Source organism: Coenobita brevimanus, chromosome 28 (assembly GCF_032717465.1).
Source record: "Coenobita brevimanus isolate Jiangsu-jjx chromosome 28, ASM3271746v2, whole genome shotgun sequence".
Classification (NCBI taxonomy): domain Eukaryota; kingdom Metazoa; phylum Arthropoda; class Malacostraca; order Decapoda; family Coenobitidae; genus Coenobita; species Coenobita brevimanus.
Genome location: NC_136981.1, coordinates 13,986,903 through 14,010,039, shown reverse-complemented (window position 1 = coordinate 14,010,039; position 23,137 = coordinate 13,986,903). Strand labels below are relative to the sequence as shown.

Below are 23,137 nucleotides of genomic sequence, written 5' to 3'. Positions count from 1 at the left end.
CCCTGTTCCTGGTTCATATTAATGATCTTTTATCTGTCACCCACAATGCCATCCACTCATATGCAGATGACTCAACACTACATAGTTCATTCACACTCAGACATCCATTTACAAAGTCTAATATCTCTACCTCTCAACTCAGTGCAGCCATCTCCATAAATCAAGAACTATCTACAATCAGTGAATGGGGACCAAACAACCTTGTCTCTTTTAATGCTAGTAAAACTAAATATATACAGTTTACTAATAGACAAATATTTCCAGATCCGTATATTACCTTCAGTGCTACTAATTTTCCCATCTCCAAAAGTACTGAAATTCTCGGCGTCTCACTTAACAATGTCCTCAGCTGACCTCTCATGTTAGATTACTTGCTAAAACCGCCTCAAAGAAACTTGGATTATTGTATAGAGTCCATAACTTCTTCACTGACGAGCAGTTAGCTATAATTTATAGGAGTCATGTGCACTCTCAGCTTGAATATTGCTTACCCTTGTGAAATGGATATGGAGAGGTTGCATTAAAACAACTAGACAAAATTCAGAACAGAGCTGTTAGAATTATTAGCAACCCTGCCATTACAAATAAACTGCCTCCCCTACAAGTAAGAAGGAATGTTGCCTTCCTTGCACTATTTTACGGATACTTTAATGGCAAATGCTCAGACGAAGTTGCGTCCATGGTGCCACCTCTCCATGCCTTCCCCCGTGCTAGACGGGCATCTGGTAGCACTCATGACTGGAACATCACTCAGCCATATTGCAGAACTTCTGCCTATCAAAATTCTTTCACTCCCCGAACTGCATCTCTCTGGAACTCGCTTCCCCAGAGTTGTTTCCCTCCAAACTTCAACCCACAGCTGTTCACGTCTAACTGTTACAGATATTTTATGAACAGAGGACGCCAGTAATCTGGTGCATGGATTTTTTTTAATTCATTTGTTTTTCCTTCTTCTGTCCTATTATTAAAAAAAAAATGAGACGACTAGAACCTGAGGGGTGTAACCCATGCTAGGTGCACTGTGAGTAAAACTGAAAGTAAAAGTTGGAGAATCGTTGGCGTAATGAGTCTGAACCCAAAAGGTATCGTAATTGCACCAAAAGGATTGTCTCAACAAGTAAATTTTAGCTACGTATTTTGAAGGAAAATTTATAGAGGAGTTTTATTTTTTCAAGAGGGGGTTACGCCCCGCTGAAATATTCCTGTAGGGAAGACTTAGGTAATGTAAAGTATTACTATTTTGAGAATAAACTGTGAAAATCTTATTCTTTTCTGACCATTAGTTAATCTTATGATTTTTTTTTTATTTAATTTTACTTAAAATTTTGTTTTTGAGATGTGAAAAGTATTCTTACAGAAGACGAATATTCGAACACGTAAATGTTGATTCTTAGACGTGAAAAGTACATATACTTACAGAAGATCAATATTCGGACACGTACAGGGAGCTACTATCTCTCGTGTTGCAACAAGTCTCTGTAGCTCAGCTGGTGTAGGCTTTTCCACTGTCTCTTTTCTTCTTTTTTCACTACGTTCTTCCACATTTCTGGCTTCCTAAGATGCTTGCGAGTATGCTATAGGCTTTGTTCATCGCTTTCCCGGTCACTGTCGCTTATGGCGAAGGGTATAATCCACGCAATATGCTAAAACAAATACGAGGAAATGGCGACAACAACCTGGCCCCTAACATCTCACGAAATTCTCACTTGTGCACTGAGGTGGTGTTGGCTGGCATGCAGTGGGTGGCTCGTGTTTGGTTAAGCTGCGGGCTTATACCGAGATATACGCGTTCATTGGCTCTAGGATGGGTCGGAAATTTTAAATTCTGCGAAACATGGATATTTTGAAGCCTGAAACACCATATTCACAAAAATTTACAGTAAAGATATGTACACACGATCAAAAAAGTATCGGTACACATTTGGCCCAAAACAATTTGCCGCCACGGACGATGGACTCTGGAAATGTCTGATTATTGTCCCCCATGTTGTCAAACATGCTTACATAAGTATGTCATAGATAGGTTTCTTATGACAATCTTTGGTTGATATTGTTACTGAAGTCATATTCAGATAATAATTATTTTCCAGGGACTACACAAACTATATTGATCATTTCAGATTTCATCGTATTTGCGCGATACTTTTTTGATCGAGCATACGATAAAAATGGTTTAATACACGGGACAGTACGAGCTTACTCATTCCTGTAAAGATACAACCAGGTAAGAATATATATAAGAATATATATAAACTTGATAATACAATGAAATTAAGGGAAAATTTCATCAACGGCATGGAATTTTCCCTGCGATCAATATCCAGTTTGTCCTCTTATTCCACTAAGTCTGCTTCACAAAAACTATCTTTGATTGGCGAAGAGGCCTACTTTGACAAATACAAGTAAAGATAAACAAACATAAATACTGTTAATCACGTACATGCATAATATTGTTTAAGTGAAATGAAAACCATAATTCAGAGAGAGAGAGAGAGAGAGAGAGAGAGAGAGAGAGATTAGGTGAATTGAAAACCATCATTCAGAGAGAGAGAAAGAATTATACAACCATCCGAGAGGGAAATGATTAATTATGAGATATCGTTCCAAGAAGGTTGAAGCAATAAACCTTAATGGAGGAAGGTAAAGATTAATAATTATGGAAAACTCACAAGATACTTATGAATGATATGACAACCAAATGACATCATATTAAGAAACAGCACAACACCAGCAAGAAAAATAGATTAACCGATGTAGGGAAAGGATGGAAGGCTAAGGGGTGAGCTGGGAAGCAAGGACGTATAGAGTGATCAGTATTTTAAGAAGAATGCCATTTTTTTACGGTGTTGAAGTAAGATACAGGTGCTCGTTATTGTGCTGCTTCTGGTGGTGGTTGAGGCTGGTGGAGTTAATGGTTTATGGTGACAGAGGATGATGGTCAGAGAGGTTTACGGGGACGCTGGTTTGCAGTGGTGTCAATGGTTGGTGGTAGTGGTGGTGCTGGTTGTTATGGTAATACTGCTTGGTGGTAAAAATTAAGTAATGTTTTAATTGTAGTAGTCGGTGATCGTGTTTATCATTAGTAAGGTTGGTTATAACTAGTGATGACAGTGAGCAATGGGTGTGATGATGGCTGGTGGTGGTAATAGTGTTTGGGGATGATACTGATAGTGATGAGTGGCAATATTTTGGGTGGAGGATTAGTTAGATACTTGCTTATTATCGTGACTTTGCACTATAGGAGGAGGAGAAGAAGAAGAAGAAGAAGAAGAAAGGGAGTAAACGAAATAAGCGTGTGGTTGAAATTTCTGGGGCAGTTGCAATTTCCAGTCGTGCTTGTCAGCGGAGAAGTGCTGGTGTGGCCTTATTCTTCACCAATAATCGTGGTCTTAGCACCAGTCTAAATTCAGTTCATTTTTTTGCTATAGTCCCTATCCCCCTCTGGCCCTATTCCTCGCAGAACCACAAATCTCTCCCTCTACCGAAATATCCCCATTTTGTTTTCCTGGTTACCATCTCCTCAAACTTCCGTAACAAGGGCGGCACCTATTGTTATATCAATTCTCAATATGCAGTTGACACTGTTTTAAACTTGACTTCATCTAATTTTGATTACTCACTGTATAAAGTAAATTATTTAAATATTACCAAATATATCTGTGTAGTCTATTGCTCCCTCAATGCTTCTTCAGAACCCAGTGTATTCGACTCCATATCCACACAGTTGAATAACCTCAACCTCGCTCTTAGCACCGAAATTACCATTTTGGGTGATTTTAACGTACATCATGTTGAAAGGTTATTGCATGCTGCCAGGACTGACGATGCTGGTCTAGTGTGCGAGCTGTTTGCAGAATCGTTTAAATCTCATGCAGTTGGTAGCGCAACCAACCAGAATACCTGATAATCCTGACCATAATGCCCATCTCCTGGATCTATTCCTGACAAATAATCCAGATCAGTACAGGATGGAAGTACTGCCACCACTAGGATCCTCTGACCAAAATCTCATCAAAGCCTCATTAGTTTGCCCCCCCCAAACCTCCCCGTCCTGAACCTGTCAGGATGACCCGATGGCACTTTGATAGGGGAAACTGGGATGGATTTAGAAATTATCTTGCTGACATTCCATGGCAGTCTTTCTTCTCTAGTGATGTCAATTCTACCCAGTCCCATATTAATGACTTAATACTAGTTGGTATGGATCTGTTCATACCAAGTCAACAGTTCAGTAAAAGATCAAACTCTCCAAAATGGTTTGATAGCAACTGTGCCAGAAAAACTGCCCAAAATCTCGCTAAATCAAACTTTCTTCAGAATCAAGCATCAGAACTACTTAACAACCCTAATGACAATAGAATATGTGGGTCAGCTCTCAGTTCTTTCAATAATAACCGTAACAAGTCATCATCCATTCCCCCACTAAAATCTTCAGACAGCAACATTACAAATGACCCATGTGGGAAAGCAAATATCTTTGCCAATACATTTGCCAGAAATTCTACCATCGAGTAAGTCATCCAGAACGTCCCAGTACTAGAACTTGACTGTCCTGAAACTGTTCCACTTAAAATACAGACAAGATACGTAAAATGCATCCTAGACAATTTAATAACTAACAAAGCTCCAGGTCTAGATGGAATTCCTTCAAATGTTTTGAAAAATTGTTCCCCAGAACTTGCTTCTGTTCTAGCTAAATTATTCAGACTATGCATACGCACTTCTTGAATCCCTAATTCATGGAATGAAGCCAATATCCAGCCAATTCCAAAGAAAGGAAGTTCCTCTGACCCCTCTGTTTACAGACCAATACTTGTCACATCTTCTCTTGGTAAAGTATTTGAAATTTAATTTTATAGGCATATAGTTAAATATCTTGAATCCACCAACTTAATTAGTGATAGACAATATGGTTTTTGCCACGAAAGATCCAGCATTGACATACTCAGTCTCCTGCTCATACCATTCATCAATCAATCGACCTACATGGATAAACTCATGCAGTAGCCAATGATATTTCTAAAGCTTTCGACAGAGTATGGCACTGTTCCCTGCTGTCCAAACTCCCTTGCTATGGACTAACGTGTTTTGTTCCTCTGCTTTCTTCATATCTCAGGAATAGAAAAATAAAAGTAAACGTAGATGATGTATATTCCAATTTCCACTCAGTTAACACCAGAGTGCCACAGGGATCAGTTCTAGCACCAACCCTGTTCCTAGTTCATATTAATTATCTCTTATCTGTCACCCACAATCCCATCCATTCATATGTGGATGACTCAACACTTCACAGTTTATTCACACTCAAAAACCCATTTACAAAGTCTATTATCTCTAACTCTCAACTCAGTACAGCCATCTTCATAAATCAAGACTTATTTACAATCAATGAATGTGGACAAAACAACCTCGTCTCACTTCATGCAAGTAAAACCAAATATGTACAATTTACCAATAGACAGATTTGCCAGATTTGTACATTACCTTCAATGCTACTGATATTCCCATCTCCAAAAGTATTGAATTTCTTGGAGTCTCACTTAACAATGCCCTCAGCTGGACCTCTGATGTCTGATCATTTGCTAAAACTGACTCAAAGAAACTTTGATTATTGTACACACGAATAAAAAAGGATCGGTGCACATTTGGCCCGAAACAGTTTGACGCCACGGACGTGGACTCTGGAAATGTTTGATTATTGTCCTCCATATTGTCAAACATGCTTACATAAGTATGTCATAGATATGTTTCATATGACAGTTTATGGTTGATAATTTTACTGAAGTTATATTCAGATAATAATTTATTTTCCAGGGACTACACAAACTATACTTTAATGATTTTTTTTTCAGATATCATCTTACCCCTCCCGCACGATACTTTTTTGATCGTATGTACAGAGTCCGTAACTTCGTCACTGACGAGCAGTTAGCTATAATTTGTAAGTCATGTGTGCTCTCAGCCTGAATAATGCTCACCCTTGTAGAATGGATGTGGAGAGGTTGCATTAAAACTAGACAACAGAACAAAGCTGTTGGAATTATTAATAACCCTGTTATTATAAATAAACTACCTCCCCTACAAGTAAAAAGGAATGTTGCCTCCCTAGCATTATTTTAGATATTTTTATGACAAATGCTCAGACGAAATTGCTTCCATTGTGCCACCTCTCCATGCCTTCCGTCGTGCTACATGGGCATCTGGTGACTCTCGTGACTGGAATGTCACTCAGCCATATTACAGAACTTCTGCCTATCAGAATTCTTTTATTCCCCGAACTTTCTGGAACTCGCTTCCCCAGAGTCGTTTTCCCCAAACTTCAATCTACAGTGGTTCAAGTCCAACTATTACAAATATTTTATCAATGGAGGATGTCAGTAATTCCTGTGCATGGATTATTTTTTTTTATTCATTTGTTTTTCCTTTGTAGTGTAATTAAAAAAAAATCACTAAAATAATCGTAATGCAAGACACCACAAAGTCGTCCTGTTCATCTGCCATCAAATAGGTGTAGACTCTTCCTCTGAACTGGGTGTGTGGTGCGAATCATTGGGTACAGAGAGTGAGCCGGATGAGGTGGGGACATGCCAGGTGACATTCGAGACATCAGGGCTGGACAGCTTACGAACGGTGTTAGACAACCTGGACATAGCTCCATCCCAAACTGTCTTGACGGTTTCTCGCTTCTTCCTGCTGCTAATGAAGATGATGAACACCATAAGGCCTTGTAGCGAGTTGAGGATATCTGTGAAAATCCTGGGAAATGGAATATAGTAAGGAATATTTCTTCACTCTTTCTTCAGGTTTTGTGAATGGAGTGAGGAATATTTGTATTCATACATCTGCATTTAAACTCTTCCATACGATGACACTTCTCTTACTTATATTCTTACTATCATCAGATAATTTTATTCAGCTTGAGAAAGACTTCAAGTCAAGGGGCTTGATTAGCTTTAATTAACCCCCTGACTATTACACATCTATGCTTAGTTGAAGGGAATGGCTTGGAGTTCCAAAAAAAATGTAAAATAAAAACAAGTGCGTCATCGTGTCCAAAGGATTAAAAAAAAATATTAAAACAACATAATAAAGTTACCTACTCAATATTCAGCCGTTTTAAGGTTATATAATAAAGTGACCACATTTACTAGAGCTAAAAGCGGGATATTGTCAGGTATTTCTGTATATATACCGGGTATATATTAAATAAATAAATAAATATATATATATATATATATATATATATATATATATATATATATATATATATATATATATATATATATATATATATATATATATATACATATATATATATATATATATATATATATATATATATATATATATATATTTATTGCCAGATGCCTTCATCCCGTAAGGGGTGGCCACAAACAAATCGCCTCCATGTCGCCCTGTCCCCACCATTTCACTGCCCTGCTCCCAGCTCACACACCCCGTCCCTCATATATCTCTCCTCTCCATCCCATCCTTGGCTTCCCCCCTCCCTCTCCCCCCCTCCACCTCACTCACATACACTTTCCTCGTCAGTCTCTCACTCTCCATCCTCTCCACATGGCCAAACCACCTCAGTGTGTTTCTCCTAACGCATCCTATCACCTCCACATCCACACAATAACACTCCTTCGCTTCCTCAACTGTCAGTCTGTCTCTTCATGTGACTCCACTTGCTTCTCTTAAATAATTCATTTCCACTACTCTCACTCTTCACTTCTGTCCCTCCAGCAAGGTCCAAGCTTCACGTCCATAAGTTAGAATTGGTATCACAATACTGTCATGTAGTAGCTTTTTCACTTCCATGCTCACTTCCCCGTTTCTTATCACTGCTTTCAAAGAACAGGCATCTATTCTTCCCTGTTGTACCCTTACAAGCACTTCACCCTCTAAACCTCCATCCTTACTCATCACACTACCCAAGTACTTAAACGTACTCACATTTTCATTTCCTCCTCATCCAACCTCATTGTGCATTCACTGACTTCACTTCTCTCGAAGACCATAACTTTATCCTTGCCTACATTCACCCTTATAATCCATTTCTTACCACTCTTCCAAACTCATCCGCCAAGCCTTGCAGCTCCCCTTCGTCTTCACTTAACAACACAGTATCATCTGCAAACAACAGTACAGGGAGGTTCCAAACACTGTCCTCTCTCACTAGGGCTCCTCAAACATCCACTGGCCTATCTTGTATCTCTTTAATAACCCCATCCATATACAGATTGAACAGCCATGGAGACATGACACATCCTTGTTTCAGTCCAACCTTCAAATAGAAAAATTCACTCAGTTCACTATCCATACACACTGCAGCCTTAGCACCCTCATACATACTCTTCATGGCATTCAACAACTTCCCATCTACTCCGTGTAGTCTTAATACTTTTCACAATACTTCTCTATCCACCATATGCTTTCTCCACATCCATGAAGGCTGCATACAGCTTCTTTCCCTTCTCTAGAAACTTTTCCATTAAAGATATAAGAATGAATATCTGATCTACACAACCTCTTCCCTTCCTAAAACCTCCATGTTCTTCCCCAACTAATTCCTTTGTTATATCCCTAACTATTTCTATAACCATCCTACAATATACTTTTCCTATTACACTAAGATGCCCCTATGATTACCACACACTTCTTTTTCCCTTTTTCCTTTGTACAGGGGAATAATTATACCTGACTTCCAATCCTCCGTGACTCTACTTTCCTCCCAGGTCAATCTGCACATCTTCCACATCCATTCTACTACTATCTTTCCCCCATGCTTCAGCATTTCACCAAACACTTCATCAATACCTGGGTCTTTCCCCAGTTTAACTTTCTTCATTGCTTCCACAACTCTCATCCTACATATCCCTCCTTCTCCCAGCCTTTCCCCAGCCACTTATACTTGCATTAGTTTCATTCTCTATGTTCAGCAATTCCTTAAAGTGTTCTCTCCATCTGCTCACTTTTTCTCCCTTCTCCTCTAGTAATCTACCATTTTTTATTTTTCACTCCCCAACTAACTTCTTTGGCACCCAGTCTAACTCTCTTTAATTCTTTCCAGAACATTTTCTTACATTCCTTCCACTTTACACTCAAGTTCCTTCCATATTCCTCATCCACTCTCTTCTTACTCTCTCTTACTAATCTCTTCACCTCTCTCTTCCTCTCTACATATAACTTTCTCTTCCGTCTCTCAACTTTTCCACGCCCCTGTTTCTCATCCACTCATTATATTCTTCTTTTGTGCTACAACCTATCTCACCTCTTCAGTCCATCATGCTGTTCCCTGCACCCCCTTTCGTCTTCTCTTTACTCCACACACCACCCCACGTGCTGCACAGATTTCTTCTGTGAATATTTCGCACACAGCTTCCACTTCCCCCATCTGCTCTAATCTATATTTACCCAATCGTTCCTGCACTTCTCTCTTATATTCTGCCTTTTTTCCGTCCTCTTGTAAATTTTCCACCCTTCTTGTATGAACTACTTCCTCCTGTCCTTCCCTTCTTCCATTTCTCCATTTCATTTGGACTTTGAATCTGACCACCACCAGGTAGTGGTCAAAAGTCCACTCCCCCAACCTCTATGCACTCTTCCATTCATTACACACTTTCTCATCCTTTCATCCACACACACACATAATCAATCATTGCCTTCCGTTCATTCAGTTCACCACCCACCCTTCTCATTACTCGCCACGTATACCTGCGGATCATTTTGTGCCTGAAAGGGGTATTAACTATCACCAACCCCCTCCCAGCACAAATGTCTACTAAAGCACTGCCATTCTCATCCATCTCTGCAGGCACACTCCACTGACCAACTACTCCATCCACCTTCACATTCCCTACTTTTCTAGTAGGGAAAAACACTCATTCATTCCTTTCAAACTTTTCCATGCACACGTCCACATTTGTCCAGAACTATTCTCTCACTCTGCTTGCAAGATCTTCCGTTGGTGCACACATGCACACAATCGCGCACATTTGTAGTCCAACTTTCAATCTTACCCACACAATCCTTGAGCCAACTGATCCATACTCTCATATTCTCGTTCCATCTGTTACTCACAACAAAACACACTCCTTCTTTTGCCCTTTCTTCTCACCTACTCCTGCACGTATATCCCATCCATACTCCCATTCTTTTGCACCCTCACCTCTCCATTTAGTTTCAGTTAACCCACATACATCCACTTTCGCACCCTGAATCACCTGGACAATCTCTTTCTTTCACCTCATCATTTGCATCCCTTACATTCCTTGTAGCTATCGTTACCAAGTCCTTTGTTCGGTCTTTAGCCGTCACCTTTTGGTCAGTCCTGGTCCGAGGCTTCTTGTTCGTATCTTTAGTTAGTTGTTTTCTCGTGAGGGGCATTAGCCCTCCGCCAACCCACGTGTTGTCACGTAGGGAACACATGTTGGTTGGTAGTAAGGTTACCACTCAGCATTACAAATGCTTTCCTGGTTTACAGGAAATCATTTGGCTTGCCACTCAATGTAGAGCTACCCTAAACCAGGGTATCATTACACTAAGTGTAGCTTAGTATATATGCTGTACACACACACAGTATATATATATATATATATATATATCATCATCATCACCATCATCACCCGTTTGAGTATCCACTGACCGAAGTCGGGACGATACAGCCAATGTATCTCTACCAAGTGGCTTAGGCTGTCTGGTAGAGATTGTATGTAGGGTGGCAAGTGCTTGTAAGTGTAATTGTAGTGGCTTTGGATGTGTGTGTAGGCTGTGAACCAAGTATAATCGGCCCGCGCAAGCCGACTGGGTGCAAGCATACTTTATAGTAGCCGACACTGGTTCAACCACAGCACCCCTTGTGTCCACCAATGAAGTACGTGGCCGGGTGAACACTCCCAAAGTTTATTACCCTGGCGGGGCGCGAACCCTGGTTCCCCCGTGTACGAAACGCACACTACCACTGTACCACAGTGGCTCCTATATATATATATATATATATATATATATATATATATATATATATATATATATATATATACATATATATATATATATATATATATATATATATATATATATATATATATATATATATATATATATATATATATATATATATATATATATATATATATATACAGTGCTGCACCTCACCCTGAGGCTGCTAATCAAACAGTAACGTCTTAGACAAACTCCGAAGTCTGAATATACCGAATGGCACGGTGAATGGCCGAGCAAAGTTGTCCTTTAGTGAATATAATAGATTCTGTATTAACAATTTAGTATTTCACTTGGTTTGGATCATGCATAATTTTACTAATTCATCACAGATTCATAAAAGAATGTCATCTTATATCTAATGTTACAGTAATTTTCTAAAAGCGAGACACGGAAGATAATTTGCTAAAAAAAGCGGGACACTGTCGTCGCAATTAAATAGGCAGGACAGACGTAAAAAAAGCGGGACTGTCCCGCCTAAAAGCGGGACTCTGGTCACCTTATTATACGGTATAATCGTACTACTTAACTCGGTTACAAAGAGATCATATTCAGATGAGTCAAGCACTCAAAGATTACTTGCAGTGGTGGAACCATACGTAGTATTTACATTATGGCAAACGCTAGATTAATCAATAAATGGTTAAAATTTAAATTTATTTACGTGTTCATATACAAAAGTGCCCTTATTTCTTTTATTTAGCTTTACTCATACAAAAGCTTACCACTGAACGGATTAATAGTAAGGAATTGATTGTTCATATAGCAGCCAGTCGTATAAAATTCTGTTGCTGTGATAATACATATCAATTCCTATTCCACACAGGGAAAATATCAATGTCATCGACACCTTATTCCCTGCTGGAAACCTCCAAACTAGGGATGGGCGAGGACACGTGAACCAAAATGACAGCACACTTACCAGAACTCTGGTGGAGGAATATTCTTGGAGAGAATTTCGCTAACCCAACACAAGACCATCACAATGAACAGGCTAAAACGCTGCCAGAACCTGCAAACATAAATAACTAATTTCATCCTTTCTTTTGATAGGGACCTCATAATAAAATTGGATCTTAAATATGCGTTTACTCTTTTAGTTTAATCATAGTTCATTGGTTTCTTCAATCTTAAGTTAAATCAACTGTTATATGACAACCAAGTTACGGATCCACAAGCAAGACAGTGGAAATCACAGTAGGCTATACTTTGGGGGCGCTTTTAGAACTGTACCGGTACACGTTCTAGAACTTAAAAGCACAACCCTCGGTTTACGTCTGGAAGGTCTAAGAACTGTTTTACTCCCATGATACAGAAAAGTGTTGACTGCAGACTATGCAATAATGGCATAATGCATAACATAATTCCAATATATAAATTTAAAGGAAAAAATGTAGTAATCAAACTGGGTCTCTATCTATCTATCTATCTATAGCCCAACGCCCTAATCCCGCAAAGGGTGGCCACAGACAAAACGCCTCGAAGTCGCTCTGTCACCCATCATTTGACTACCCTCCCCCCCTTACCCCCCCTCCCTCATATACCTCTCAACTCCATCCCTCCACCTCATCCTCGGTCTACCCCTCCCTCTCCCTCCCTCCACCTCACCTACATACACCCTCTTAGTCAGTCTTTCATTCTCCATTCTCTCCACACGTACAAACCACCTCAGTGTATTTCTCCCAATCTTCTCAACCACATCCACATCCACCCCACAACGTTCCTTCACTTCTTCATTCGTCAACCTGTCCCTCCATGTCACTCCACATGCTCCTCTCAAGTAAATCATTTCCACTGCTCTCACTCTTGACTTGTTCCCCTCTTGCAAGGTCCACGCCTCGCTTCCATACCTCAGGGTAGGGATCACAATACTATCATGCAGTGACTTCTTAACTTCCATACTCACCTCCCTATTTCTCATCACTGCTTTCAGTGAACCAACAACCTTCCTTCCCTGCTGTACCCTTTCACGCACTTCATCCCTCAAAGTTCCATCCTTACTCATCAGACTACCCAAGTACTTGAATGCACTCACGTTCTCCATATCCTCACCATCCAACCTCACTGTACATTCTGTGACTTCATTCCTCTCAAACACCATAACTTTACTTTTGTTTACATTAACTTTCAGCTTCCTCCTCCTACACACTGTCCCAAATTCATTCACCAAACCTTGCAACTCCCATTCATCTTCACTCAACAATACTGTATCATCAGCAAACAACAACACCGGAATCTTCCAAATCACACCCTCATTCATTAGAGCCATCCCCACATCCACTGCCCTACCTTGCACCTCCTTTACAACCCCAGCCATGTATATATTAAACAGCCATGGAGACATCACACAACCCTGTTTCAGTCCCACACTGAGATCAAAGAACTCACTCAGCTCACCATCCACTCGCACCGTAAGCCCTAGCTCCTTCGTACATACTCTTCACAGCACTCAATAATTTCCCCTCCACTCCATATATTCTTAATACCTTCCACATACCTTGCCTATCTATTCTGTCATATGCTTTCTCCAAGTCCATGAAGGCAGCATACACTTTCTTTCCCTTCTCTAGATACTTCTCCACTAAACATCTTAGAACAAATATCTGATCTACACACCCTTTTCCCTTCTTAAATCCCCCTTGTTCTTCTCCAACTAGCTCCTCTGTCATATGCCTAACCCTATCAATGAGTATTCTACCATATATTTTACCAGTCACACTAAGAAGGCAAATACTCCTATGGTTACCACATACTTCTCTCTCCCCTTTGCCTTTGTATAAAGGAACAATTATACCTGATTTCCAGTCCTCTGGAACCCTTCCCTCTTCCCAAGCCAATCTACACAACTTCCATATGCACTCCACAACAATCTCACCTCCATACCTCAGCATTTCACCACACACTCCATCAATTCCTTTTGCCTTTCCCAACTTGATCTTCTTCCCTGCTTCCACTACTTTCGCCCTGCTGATCTCTTCCTCCCTCCTCTCATCTCTTCTTCTCCCAGCCATTCCCCAACCACTTATACTCGCACTGCTCTCACTCTCTACATACAACAAATTCTCAAAGTACTTCTTCCATCTCCCCAATTTTTCTCTCATCTCCACCAACAATTTATTATTCCTCTCTTTCACTCCCCTACTATTTCCCCTTTCACACTGTCTTACTTTCTTTACCTCCTTCCAAAACAATTTCTTAATCTCCCTCCATTTCACACTCAGATTCCTCCCAAACTCTTCATCCACTTTCTTCTTACTCTCCTTCACCAGTCTCTTCACCTCCCTTCTCCTGCTCACTTATACCTCTCTCTTCTCTCTCTCATCTTCTCCCCTACCTCTACTCGCTAACCATTCACTATATGCCTTCTTCTTTTGTTCCACAGCTCGTTTCACCTCATCATTCCACCATGCTGTCCCTTGCACACCCTTGCATCTCCTCCTCACTCCACAAACCACCTCACACGCTGCACCTATCTCTTCCGTGAATATCTTACATACGTCTTCCACCCCTTCCATCTGCTCTAGCTCATACCTTCCCAATCTTTCTTCCACTATGCTCTTATACTCTGCCATTTTCTCACTATCTTGCAATTCTCCACTCTTCTCACAGGAGCTGTTTCCTCCTGTCTTCCCCCTCGTCTCCTCAACCATTTTCTTTGCAGCTTTACCTTGGCCATCACTAAGTCATGGTCCGAGACTCCATTCCCCCACCCTCTCCACACTCTTGCATCCAACACTTGTCTTCTCATTCGCTCATCCACACACACGTAGTCTATCATTGCCTTTCGTTCAACGAGTTCACCATCCATCCTCCTCATTACTCTCCATGTATACCGGTGGCTATTGCCAACCCCTTACCAGCACAGATGTCCACCAAAGCACTACCATTCCCATCTACTTCAGCTGGCACACCCCACTGACCAACCACTCCATCCACTCGTACATTCCCAACATTGCCATTCATGTCTCCAATCAAAAGAACCCTTCGCACCTCTCAGATTTGTCCATACATGCTTCTACTCTCGCCCAAAACTCATCTTTCACTCTTGCCACTCGGTCCTCCGTCGGAGCATACACACATACAATCGCCTACGCTTGTATACCTACTTTCATCCTCACCCATACAATCCTTGCACCCACTGTTCCGTACTCTCTTATATTCTCCTTCCACTTCTTGCTTATCATCAGACATACTCCCTCTCTTGCCCTCTCATTCTCATTAATTCCCGCACATATAACTAAACCATATTCCCATTCTCTCACTCTTTCACCTTTCCATTTAGTTTCAGTCAATCCACATATATCCACTTTTGCATCCTCAGGCTCCTGAACAATCTCTCTCTCTTTCAAATCATCATTCACTCCTCTCACATTCCACGTTCCCACCCTCAGAATGACAGAACTGGGTCTCACCCTAGAAATATGAGAACGAATAACTGTAAGTCTACCGTTGCCATGTGACAAAAACGGAACAGTACAGTGAACTTAACATATCAAATTTTGCATCATAAAATTAACAGCCACTTTTAACTCTTAGACCAAAACGTCCACTATAATCATGTCATTCTTCATGCAGATTCTCATTAAATAGCTACCATTTGGTTAAGTAAATTCTTTTCCCAACTTCACCATTGCAGTATTATCTCTTGTAATTTAATACTGCTAACATGATTATTAGATTCGAAGTGGGGGAGATCTCATGCAAATAGGTCCTTAACATAAAAGAACTTCCTTTGTCTTATGCCAGTGGAGAACACTAATTCGTTTGCTTTGGGAAACAATGCAGGTTTAAATTGAAAATAAAAAATTTGGAGACTCACGACCGCAGGTGATGCCGGTTGAATGAACTGACGTTTATTTGCCTGACGACACAACACTGGAACGCGCCCCCAGCATTGTAGAGAAGGATTATGGTGTGCAGGAGAAACACAATATTTATGGCAAAGAGAAAGGCCGTTAACCCATCGAAGTAAGCAAGTAGTTCATGGACACCTGAAAAGATTATTTGCTTTGTCCTATATATATACATAAAAAGAATATTTAATATCTTTGTCTTATGTTATAGTGTATATGTTTTTGTGTATACTGTGTTAATATTTCTACAAAACCTGCTTCAAAATACTTAACACTATAAACCAATAGTAACTCCTGGATACCCACAACATAAGGATTTCCAAACACTTTTCACGTACAACAAACCATTGCATATTATGTACTCTACTCACACATCCTCTTCAGTGTTAATATTCTGTGTTTCTCTAACAATATCTATTACTCGGCTTTCTACCATCCATCTTACTCTAACCGTAGTCAGTTACTTTTCCGAATTCCAAGTCGCCCATGCAACTACATCATCACAGTGTGCTATGTTCAAAGGGAAAAAAAATCTAGGGCATCCACTTTGAAATCCCCCATCTATATCCATTCAATTTTTACCTACCGCTTCTACTAACTATTCGTGCATGACAATGGTAAAACTGTGGTTGAGTTCCTTTACACCATTTCCAAAGAGTAAAATACCTACTCAAATCATGCTAAACTAATCGACAATAATCAAATGGCTTTGGATATCACTTCAAGAGCTTATAACCATGCACATATAGGAACTTTTCATAGAGAATGCAGTTCCTCTCTACTGCACTCACAAGTGACTTACATTCCATTTCCACTGTTTTTGTGCCAGTACAATGTGTCAGTTCCATCAACAAGACACTCTCATCCTGGGAGCAATTATACATAAGCTCAAGTGTTAGAAATAATATTAGTGTTAACGGAACTTACAGAGAAGAGTCGAACAGTGTTTTTCAAACCGTGCAGAGCCCCCTCTACCTCTTGGTAGGGTGTGTACTTTGGGCATGGGGGGGGGGGGAAGGCACACCTTCATGTTAAATTTTAAGGTGTAGCTTAAAAAAAAAAAAAAATTTTGCCAACAATGAAACGCATAGCATTTACAATAATGCTTCGCTGAATAATTATTGTTTTCAACACACTAGGAAATATTTCACAGTTTCTGAAATCTGCAAAGAAATCGATGAAGATGGTATGAAAATACAAGTCATAACTTGCGGATTTTGAAGAGTATTCGAACGCGTGTAGTCGCCATCATGAAAGAAGCAAACGTTTTCTGTTCTTCAGTTCTGTTGTGGGTATACTGGGAGGTATAACATTATTTCTGTCCGCGGTCTCTTGAGGCCTATCCCTCTCCATGTCATAGATTGACATAAAATATATTTTGCAGGCACAGAATTTTGTGAACTTACACACACACACACACACACACACACACACACACACACACACACACACACACACACACACACAAGAAAGAAATAAGAAAGAGAACAACTAAAAGACAAACGGACGCTCAGTCTGGGAAAAAAAATCTTATGTATATAATCAATCATTTTATCACCACTGCACCTGTGACCAATAATCATATAGGTTGCTCTTTTCATTGTTACTCTACCTGAATCTAACAATGTGTCTAATGGGGGGCAGGGATATCAAGATATTGGAAGTTAGTAGGTAGCTATGATAGAAGGCTTGGAAACCAGTGGTCTAAGGTTACGGACAGGGGACGGGGTACACTCGCAATCCAAAGAAAGCATCCAGGCCTTGTCAATGCCATGGCCAGGAAACCAAGAATGGTCTGGTGTTTGGACATAACCACAGAGGAGAAAAGATACGGAGTAACGACTCAACGTTGAAATTGCGAGACCCTTACCTTCACGCCATCTGGTACACAAGCTAGATAATGGAGAACGGGAATAAAAGAAGACGGTTATATGGTAGACTATGCTTAGATTATGAATCACTTGCATGTATCTCTGGCCACCTGTTCTGCTGGCTGGAAAGGTACCTGTCTCATTGTCACTCTCGGGTTCTGTTTTGTGGGGCGGTTAGTGATTTTTCAATCTTGGCACACCTCAGGATGGGGTACTTAGCCCTTTTGTCTTCAATTTTATGAATAGACTCCTCCGCGTTTTAGGTCCTATCCCTGACTCCTCTCTGATCCTAACCTATGCTGACGATATCTACATCCACTCCCCTTCTCCCATCACTCTACAACGTCTCCTAGTTAAGTTCAGCCAGGCTGTATCTGTTTGTGGGTTGGTTACACTGTATAAAAAATTTCAGGGTCAAGAAAAAAAAACATAGCCCTCTTTAGGATTTTATTATCAATTCAAGTGTGCTGAATCTGAATAATGATAGCCAAATACCTCTATCATGTCACTTTTTCTCGTAATATGCCTACTAAACATTCATACATGCAAACTAAAAAAAATGAGGTAACTATATTATCATTGCCAAATGAAATGTCATCATTGTTAATATTCCATATCCTTTAAAAATAAGCACTTAACAAGTATTTTTGAATGAGTTTCTGTACTTATTAGTATTTACTACTGCATTTGTGTGATGTACCTGGTTGGCCACATTTCAGATTCCAGCAGATATCGGCTAGCATGGCTGGACTCCATTTCCCTTTGTACCTGTTTTCCATTATTGATATATCTTGATGAAACCTCTCCCTGTGTTCATCACTTACATCCCCCGCATTCTCTGGGAAAAAGGACGGATGAGAATGAAGAAAATGAAGCTTTAGTGACATGTTGCAACCAAGATCTTGGTTATACTTTACTAGTTCATCCACTAAAATATTACGTTGGCCCTCTTTATGCTTTCTCAGTAGTTCATTGCACACACCTTTGAATGCACACCATGCAGCTAACTCAATTTCATCCATCAGTAACTCAAAATCCTTGTCAGTCATAAGCTGGCGAATCTGAGAACCGACAAACATGCCTTCTTTAATTTTAGCATCACTTATTTTGGGAAATTTCTCCTTGAGGTACTGGAAACATGGGTTATGATGCTGCAGAGCTTTGGCAAACTGTTTCATTAAGCCCAGTTTTATATGGAGAGGTGGCAAAATGATGTTTTCCTTCTTGACTATTGGTTCATGAATAACATTGTGGGATCTGGGTATCAGTGAATCCCGAGGTGACCATGCTGAGCGTACATAATGTTCTGATCTTGCTTGGCTCTCCCACTTGCACAGAAAGCTCATAAGTTTTGTATTGCCAGTGTGTAACCCATTAAGAATGGCCACAACTTTCAAATGTGCACAAATAAGCCATTCATGCTCACCGTAATTTATGCGATCTAGAATGAAAGAAAGTTTTTCATATATCTCTCTTAAAATGACTGAGTGAGCAATTGGAACGGATGGCATGGTGGTTCCAATGTGCAGTAAAACAGTTTGAACGCTGTAAGGAGATGCATCAATAAACAACCTCCAGTGGCTTGGTTCATAGCTCAATTCAGGAGCATCAAAAAGTCCTCTGATATCAGTGCAAAAGCAAAAGTTGTTTTCCACTATGTAGAATTGCTGCAGATCTGATGAGCGCTTCTTGAATGTTGTAATCCATGCAGCTGCATTCAACAGATTCCATTCTTGCAGACGGAAGGCTAGGAGTTCACTATGTTAATAAAGGTTAGATCATGGACCAATTATTTGAGTTCAGGCTGGGTGATGAGATTCAGTTTCTTGTCAGATTCAGGTCGTGGCTCATATGTGGAATCATGTAATCCTGGTTCGTCCAAGCTGTCCATGTCATCGCTTGGTGTTTCAAAAGGTGGCTGAGGAACAAGTATATTCGTCGAATGTCTGATAGGGCGAGTAGCAGACTGAAGATCTGGGGAGACAATAGCCTTTTTGCCCTTCTGGTTGTGACCTGTGGTGAGAAAAGAAAAATATCATATAGCACTTATTTTGTATTTAGAAAAAATGAGATGTCTTGTGAGAAAACTCAACTGACAAGGAACATAGAGGGAAGAATACTTACCTGTGATATCTGTTAAACAGAAGTAGCAGTCAGCTGAATGGTCCTTCGGCTCTTTCCAGACGACTGGCACACCAAATGTGAGCCCAGGACCAGTGCCTTTGACCCATGCCGAAAATGAACTTGTGAACCTGACACAGCAAATATGAGGTGCCCATCGTTTGTCCTGATCATCAATTTTGCATCCGAAGTACAGCTCATATAGTTTCTTCACGTGTGGAATCAAGCGTCCTTTATATTGCTTCAGTGTTAGTGATCCGCATATATAACAAAAGCTGTCTGGTGAATACTTGCATTCTCTAGGCATTATTGCTTAAGTAATATCAGAGTCACCTAAAAAAAAGGAATAAAAATTAGATGATCTAAATCAAAATAGAATTTTGCACAAAACAATAATGAAGCACTCGAGATAGGAACCATTCGTGACTCAGCACACAAGGTACCTTGGGGTAAATAGCATTACATGTAGGTGAATCATTTACAAGAAATTGGTGGGTCACACACAAAATTGGGTATTATTTTTGTGATCTACGTATAAAACTACCTTAGGAAAGACCACTCTTGCTTTCGTTTTTTTTTTTTTTTTTTTTTTTTTGCTGTTATACAGTGTTAGCAACTCTGCCAAAACCAAACTGTTTACACGATCCCTCACTCATATGCTTGCCTGCTCAACCATAACCCTCCTCGGCTCTCATCTTGAGGTAGTGCAGGATTATACATATCTCGGAATTCCCCTCTCTTCCCTCTTTAACCCCTCCCAGTATGTCTTCACTATCTACAACCGCCTTCACCACAGACTTAATTTCCTTGGCACGCTCACTTGTGATTCGCTTGGGGTTAGCATCCTCGTCGCTCGATCATTTTACCTGATATATATTCGCTCTCTTCTTGATTATCATGCTATCCCTCTCTCCTTTGTCCCCCCAGCACAGCTCCGACCACTTGAAGTGGTACAGAATCGGGCAAAATGTCTCATTCTTCGCTGCCCCAGGTCTGTCAGAGTCGTCAACATGCTTCGTGAACTCAATCTGTGTCCCATCACCAATCGCATTCACATGCTTGGAGTCTGCTTTGCCATACAGTGTCTGACCACATTTCCGTCTCCTGCTTCATTCTTTTCCTCTGGACTGGTTAACATTCTCTCAGATTCCACTCACCTAGATCGGATCCTGCATACTCACGTGCCAGGCCTGGCATCCTGGCTAAAACGAATTCCTTCAGCATCCAACTATCTTCTCCAGCTTTCTGGCCGTAATCCCGCCAGTATCTGTGCTGATCTTGTCATTCCCATCCCTAATGACCCTTTGCCCCCTACCTGGACACGTACAACTCCTGCTGTGCAGTATACGCCTTCTGCCACTGCTTCTGACCGTTCATCAATCCCTTCACAGCTCTCCGTCACTGAAACCCTAAACTCCGTAGATCGCACCTACCCTTCCCATCCTGTTCACGTCTACACTGATGGTTCTCTCCTCGCTAACAGTCGGTTGGGAGCTGCTTATATTGCCTTTACTAACTCTGTTATCCCCGTCTTCTCTATCTCCCACTGCCGTCCCTACTGGGCCAGATGTACCCAGTATGAAATATATGCTAAACACTCTGCTCTTGACTTCCTTCTCTCTCATCACCTACCAGGTCTCATCATCAGCGATTCCCAAGCTGACCTTGCCTTACTTCACAACCCCCCCCCAACCCCCTTCCCCTCTTTTCGCCTCCCTCTATTCTCGCCTCCATAAGGCTCATGCCCTTGGTCTCAGGATTTCGTTTATTTGGATCCCAGCCCATGTTTGTCACATCCGCCACAACCAGGTAGATCACCTGGCCTGAGCTGCCTGTAACCTTCCCCTAGCTGCCATCTGCCTCCCTGCGTACACAACAGTTGTCCTGAGAATCCTCCTCGAGAAGTCCAGGGAGGACCTAGTCTGTGTACCGATGCTGAACGTCCCACTAGTGTCACCATCCAGCACTATGACACCTACCGTGGCGTGAGGCACACCTATGACAAGCACCCTACCCACACCCACCCCTGTGATGTGGCCGTTGCCCACAAGTGCCTGGGGTATCGCTCCCCAGGGGAAATCACCGGACGACCGACCGCCAGCAGGTCATGTAAACTGTCACAATCCAGTGGATGAAGCATTATCCCGTCATATCTTTAACTGCCCAGTTATTGTCCCCTTCAGACCCCCCTGGACTCTTGTTTTCTGCTTTGTGTACCTACTTCATCACACATCTTCATGTACACGATGACCTTCTCACCCTGCACCCCGACTGCCTTTCATTGTAATGCCCTGGCACTAGGACAATGATGTGCACACACATATACACACACACACACACACACACACACACACACACACATATCTATCTATCTATCTCTATATATATATATATATATATATATATATATATATATATATATATATAAGCCTGTGTGTGTGTGTGTGTGTGTGTGTGTGTGTGTGTGTGTGTGTGTGTGTGTGTGTGTGTGTGATCAAGAGATCAAGGGAAGTGGTTGTAGTTGGATAGGAGGAGGAGGAAGGGAGGGGGTTTAGAGCTGTGTCCGAACACACAGACCATTCTTGGTTTCCTGTCCGCGGCATCGACAAGGCCTAGATACTTTCTTTGCATCAGGACTGAGATCACCGATGTTCACAATGATAATGACATCATTATCACAGGATTTCAGAAATTTGTTCATGGTAACTCTTACATGCAGATGATCTTGCTGTAACGGTACTGATTACAGAAGAACTGGCTAAAAGGAAAAAAAAAAAGCGGATTGAAGGTATGGAATCAAAGATCTCCCAGTAAACATAAGAAAAACAAATCCCATGATCGACTGGTGTGACACTAAACCGGTTATGGACTCGGGCCATGCGGCGTATGTAGGAGTGTAGGTAGTAAATGGCGTTTTCCGTACAGGATCCAGTCACTGGGTTCACTATAGATGCAGTAAGATGCATGTTGGCTTGAGGCTCTGGGTTGATTTTAGGCGCAGACGGTGTTGGGGCGCAGTCAGGCTACTCGCTGGTGGACCAGTAAGATCGTCTGCGATGGGATATGAGTCACTGGAGGTTGCAGATAAATTTTGCTACCTTAGTGAGGTCATTAGTACAGAGGATAGCGTCGAGCAAAGCGTCATTGTGAGGGTGAATAGTACTTGGAAAATGTTTAGACTTGTTACCTATCCAGACATCGCGAGTGGTCTCACAAATGGGAATGTATGTAATGCCTTTATTTAGAATGTTATGGCGGTGAAACCTAGGGTGTAAAAGAGGAGGATATAAT

General features: G+C 41.0%; 1 protein-coding gene across 1 annotated transcript in view; it reads right to left on the bottom strand.

Moving 5' to 3' along the window:
* Positions 1 to 6,482: 6,482 nt before the first annotated feature.
* The window catches only part of LOC145394741 (G-protein coupled receptor Mth2-like), a 176,957-nt gene continuing 160,302 nt past the window's right edge, over positions 6,483 to 23,137 (bottom strand). The window contains exons 12-14 of the mRNA XM_080268521.1: positions 15,821 to 15,992; positions 11,924 to 12,013; positions 6,483 to 6,756 (exon numbers count right to left, since the gene is read on the bottom strand). Of these exons, the coding sequence (XP_080124647.1) occupies positions 6,501 to 6,756; positions 11,924 to 12,013; positions 15,821 to 15,992 (518 nt within the window). The 3' untranslated portion in view covers positions 6,483 to 6,500. The remainder of the gene's footprint in view (positions 6,757 to 11,923; positions 12,014 to 15,820; positions 15,993 to 23,137) is intronic.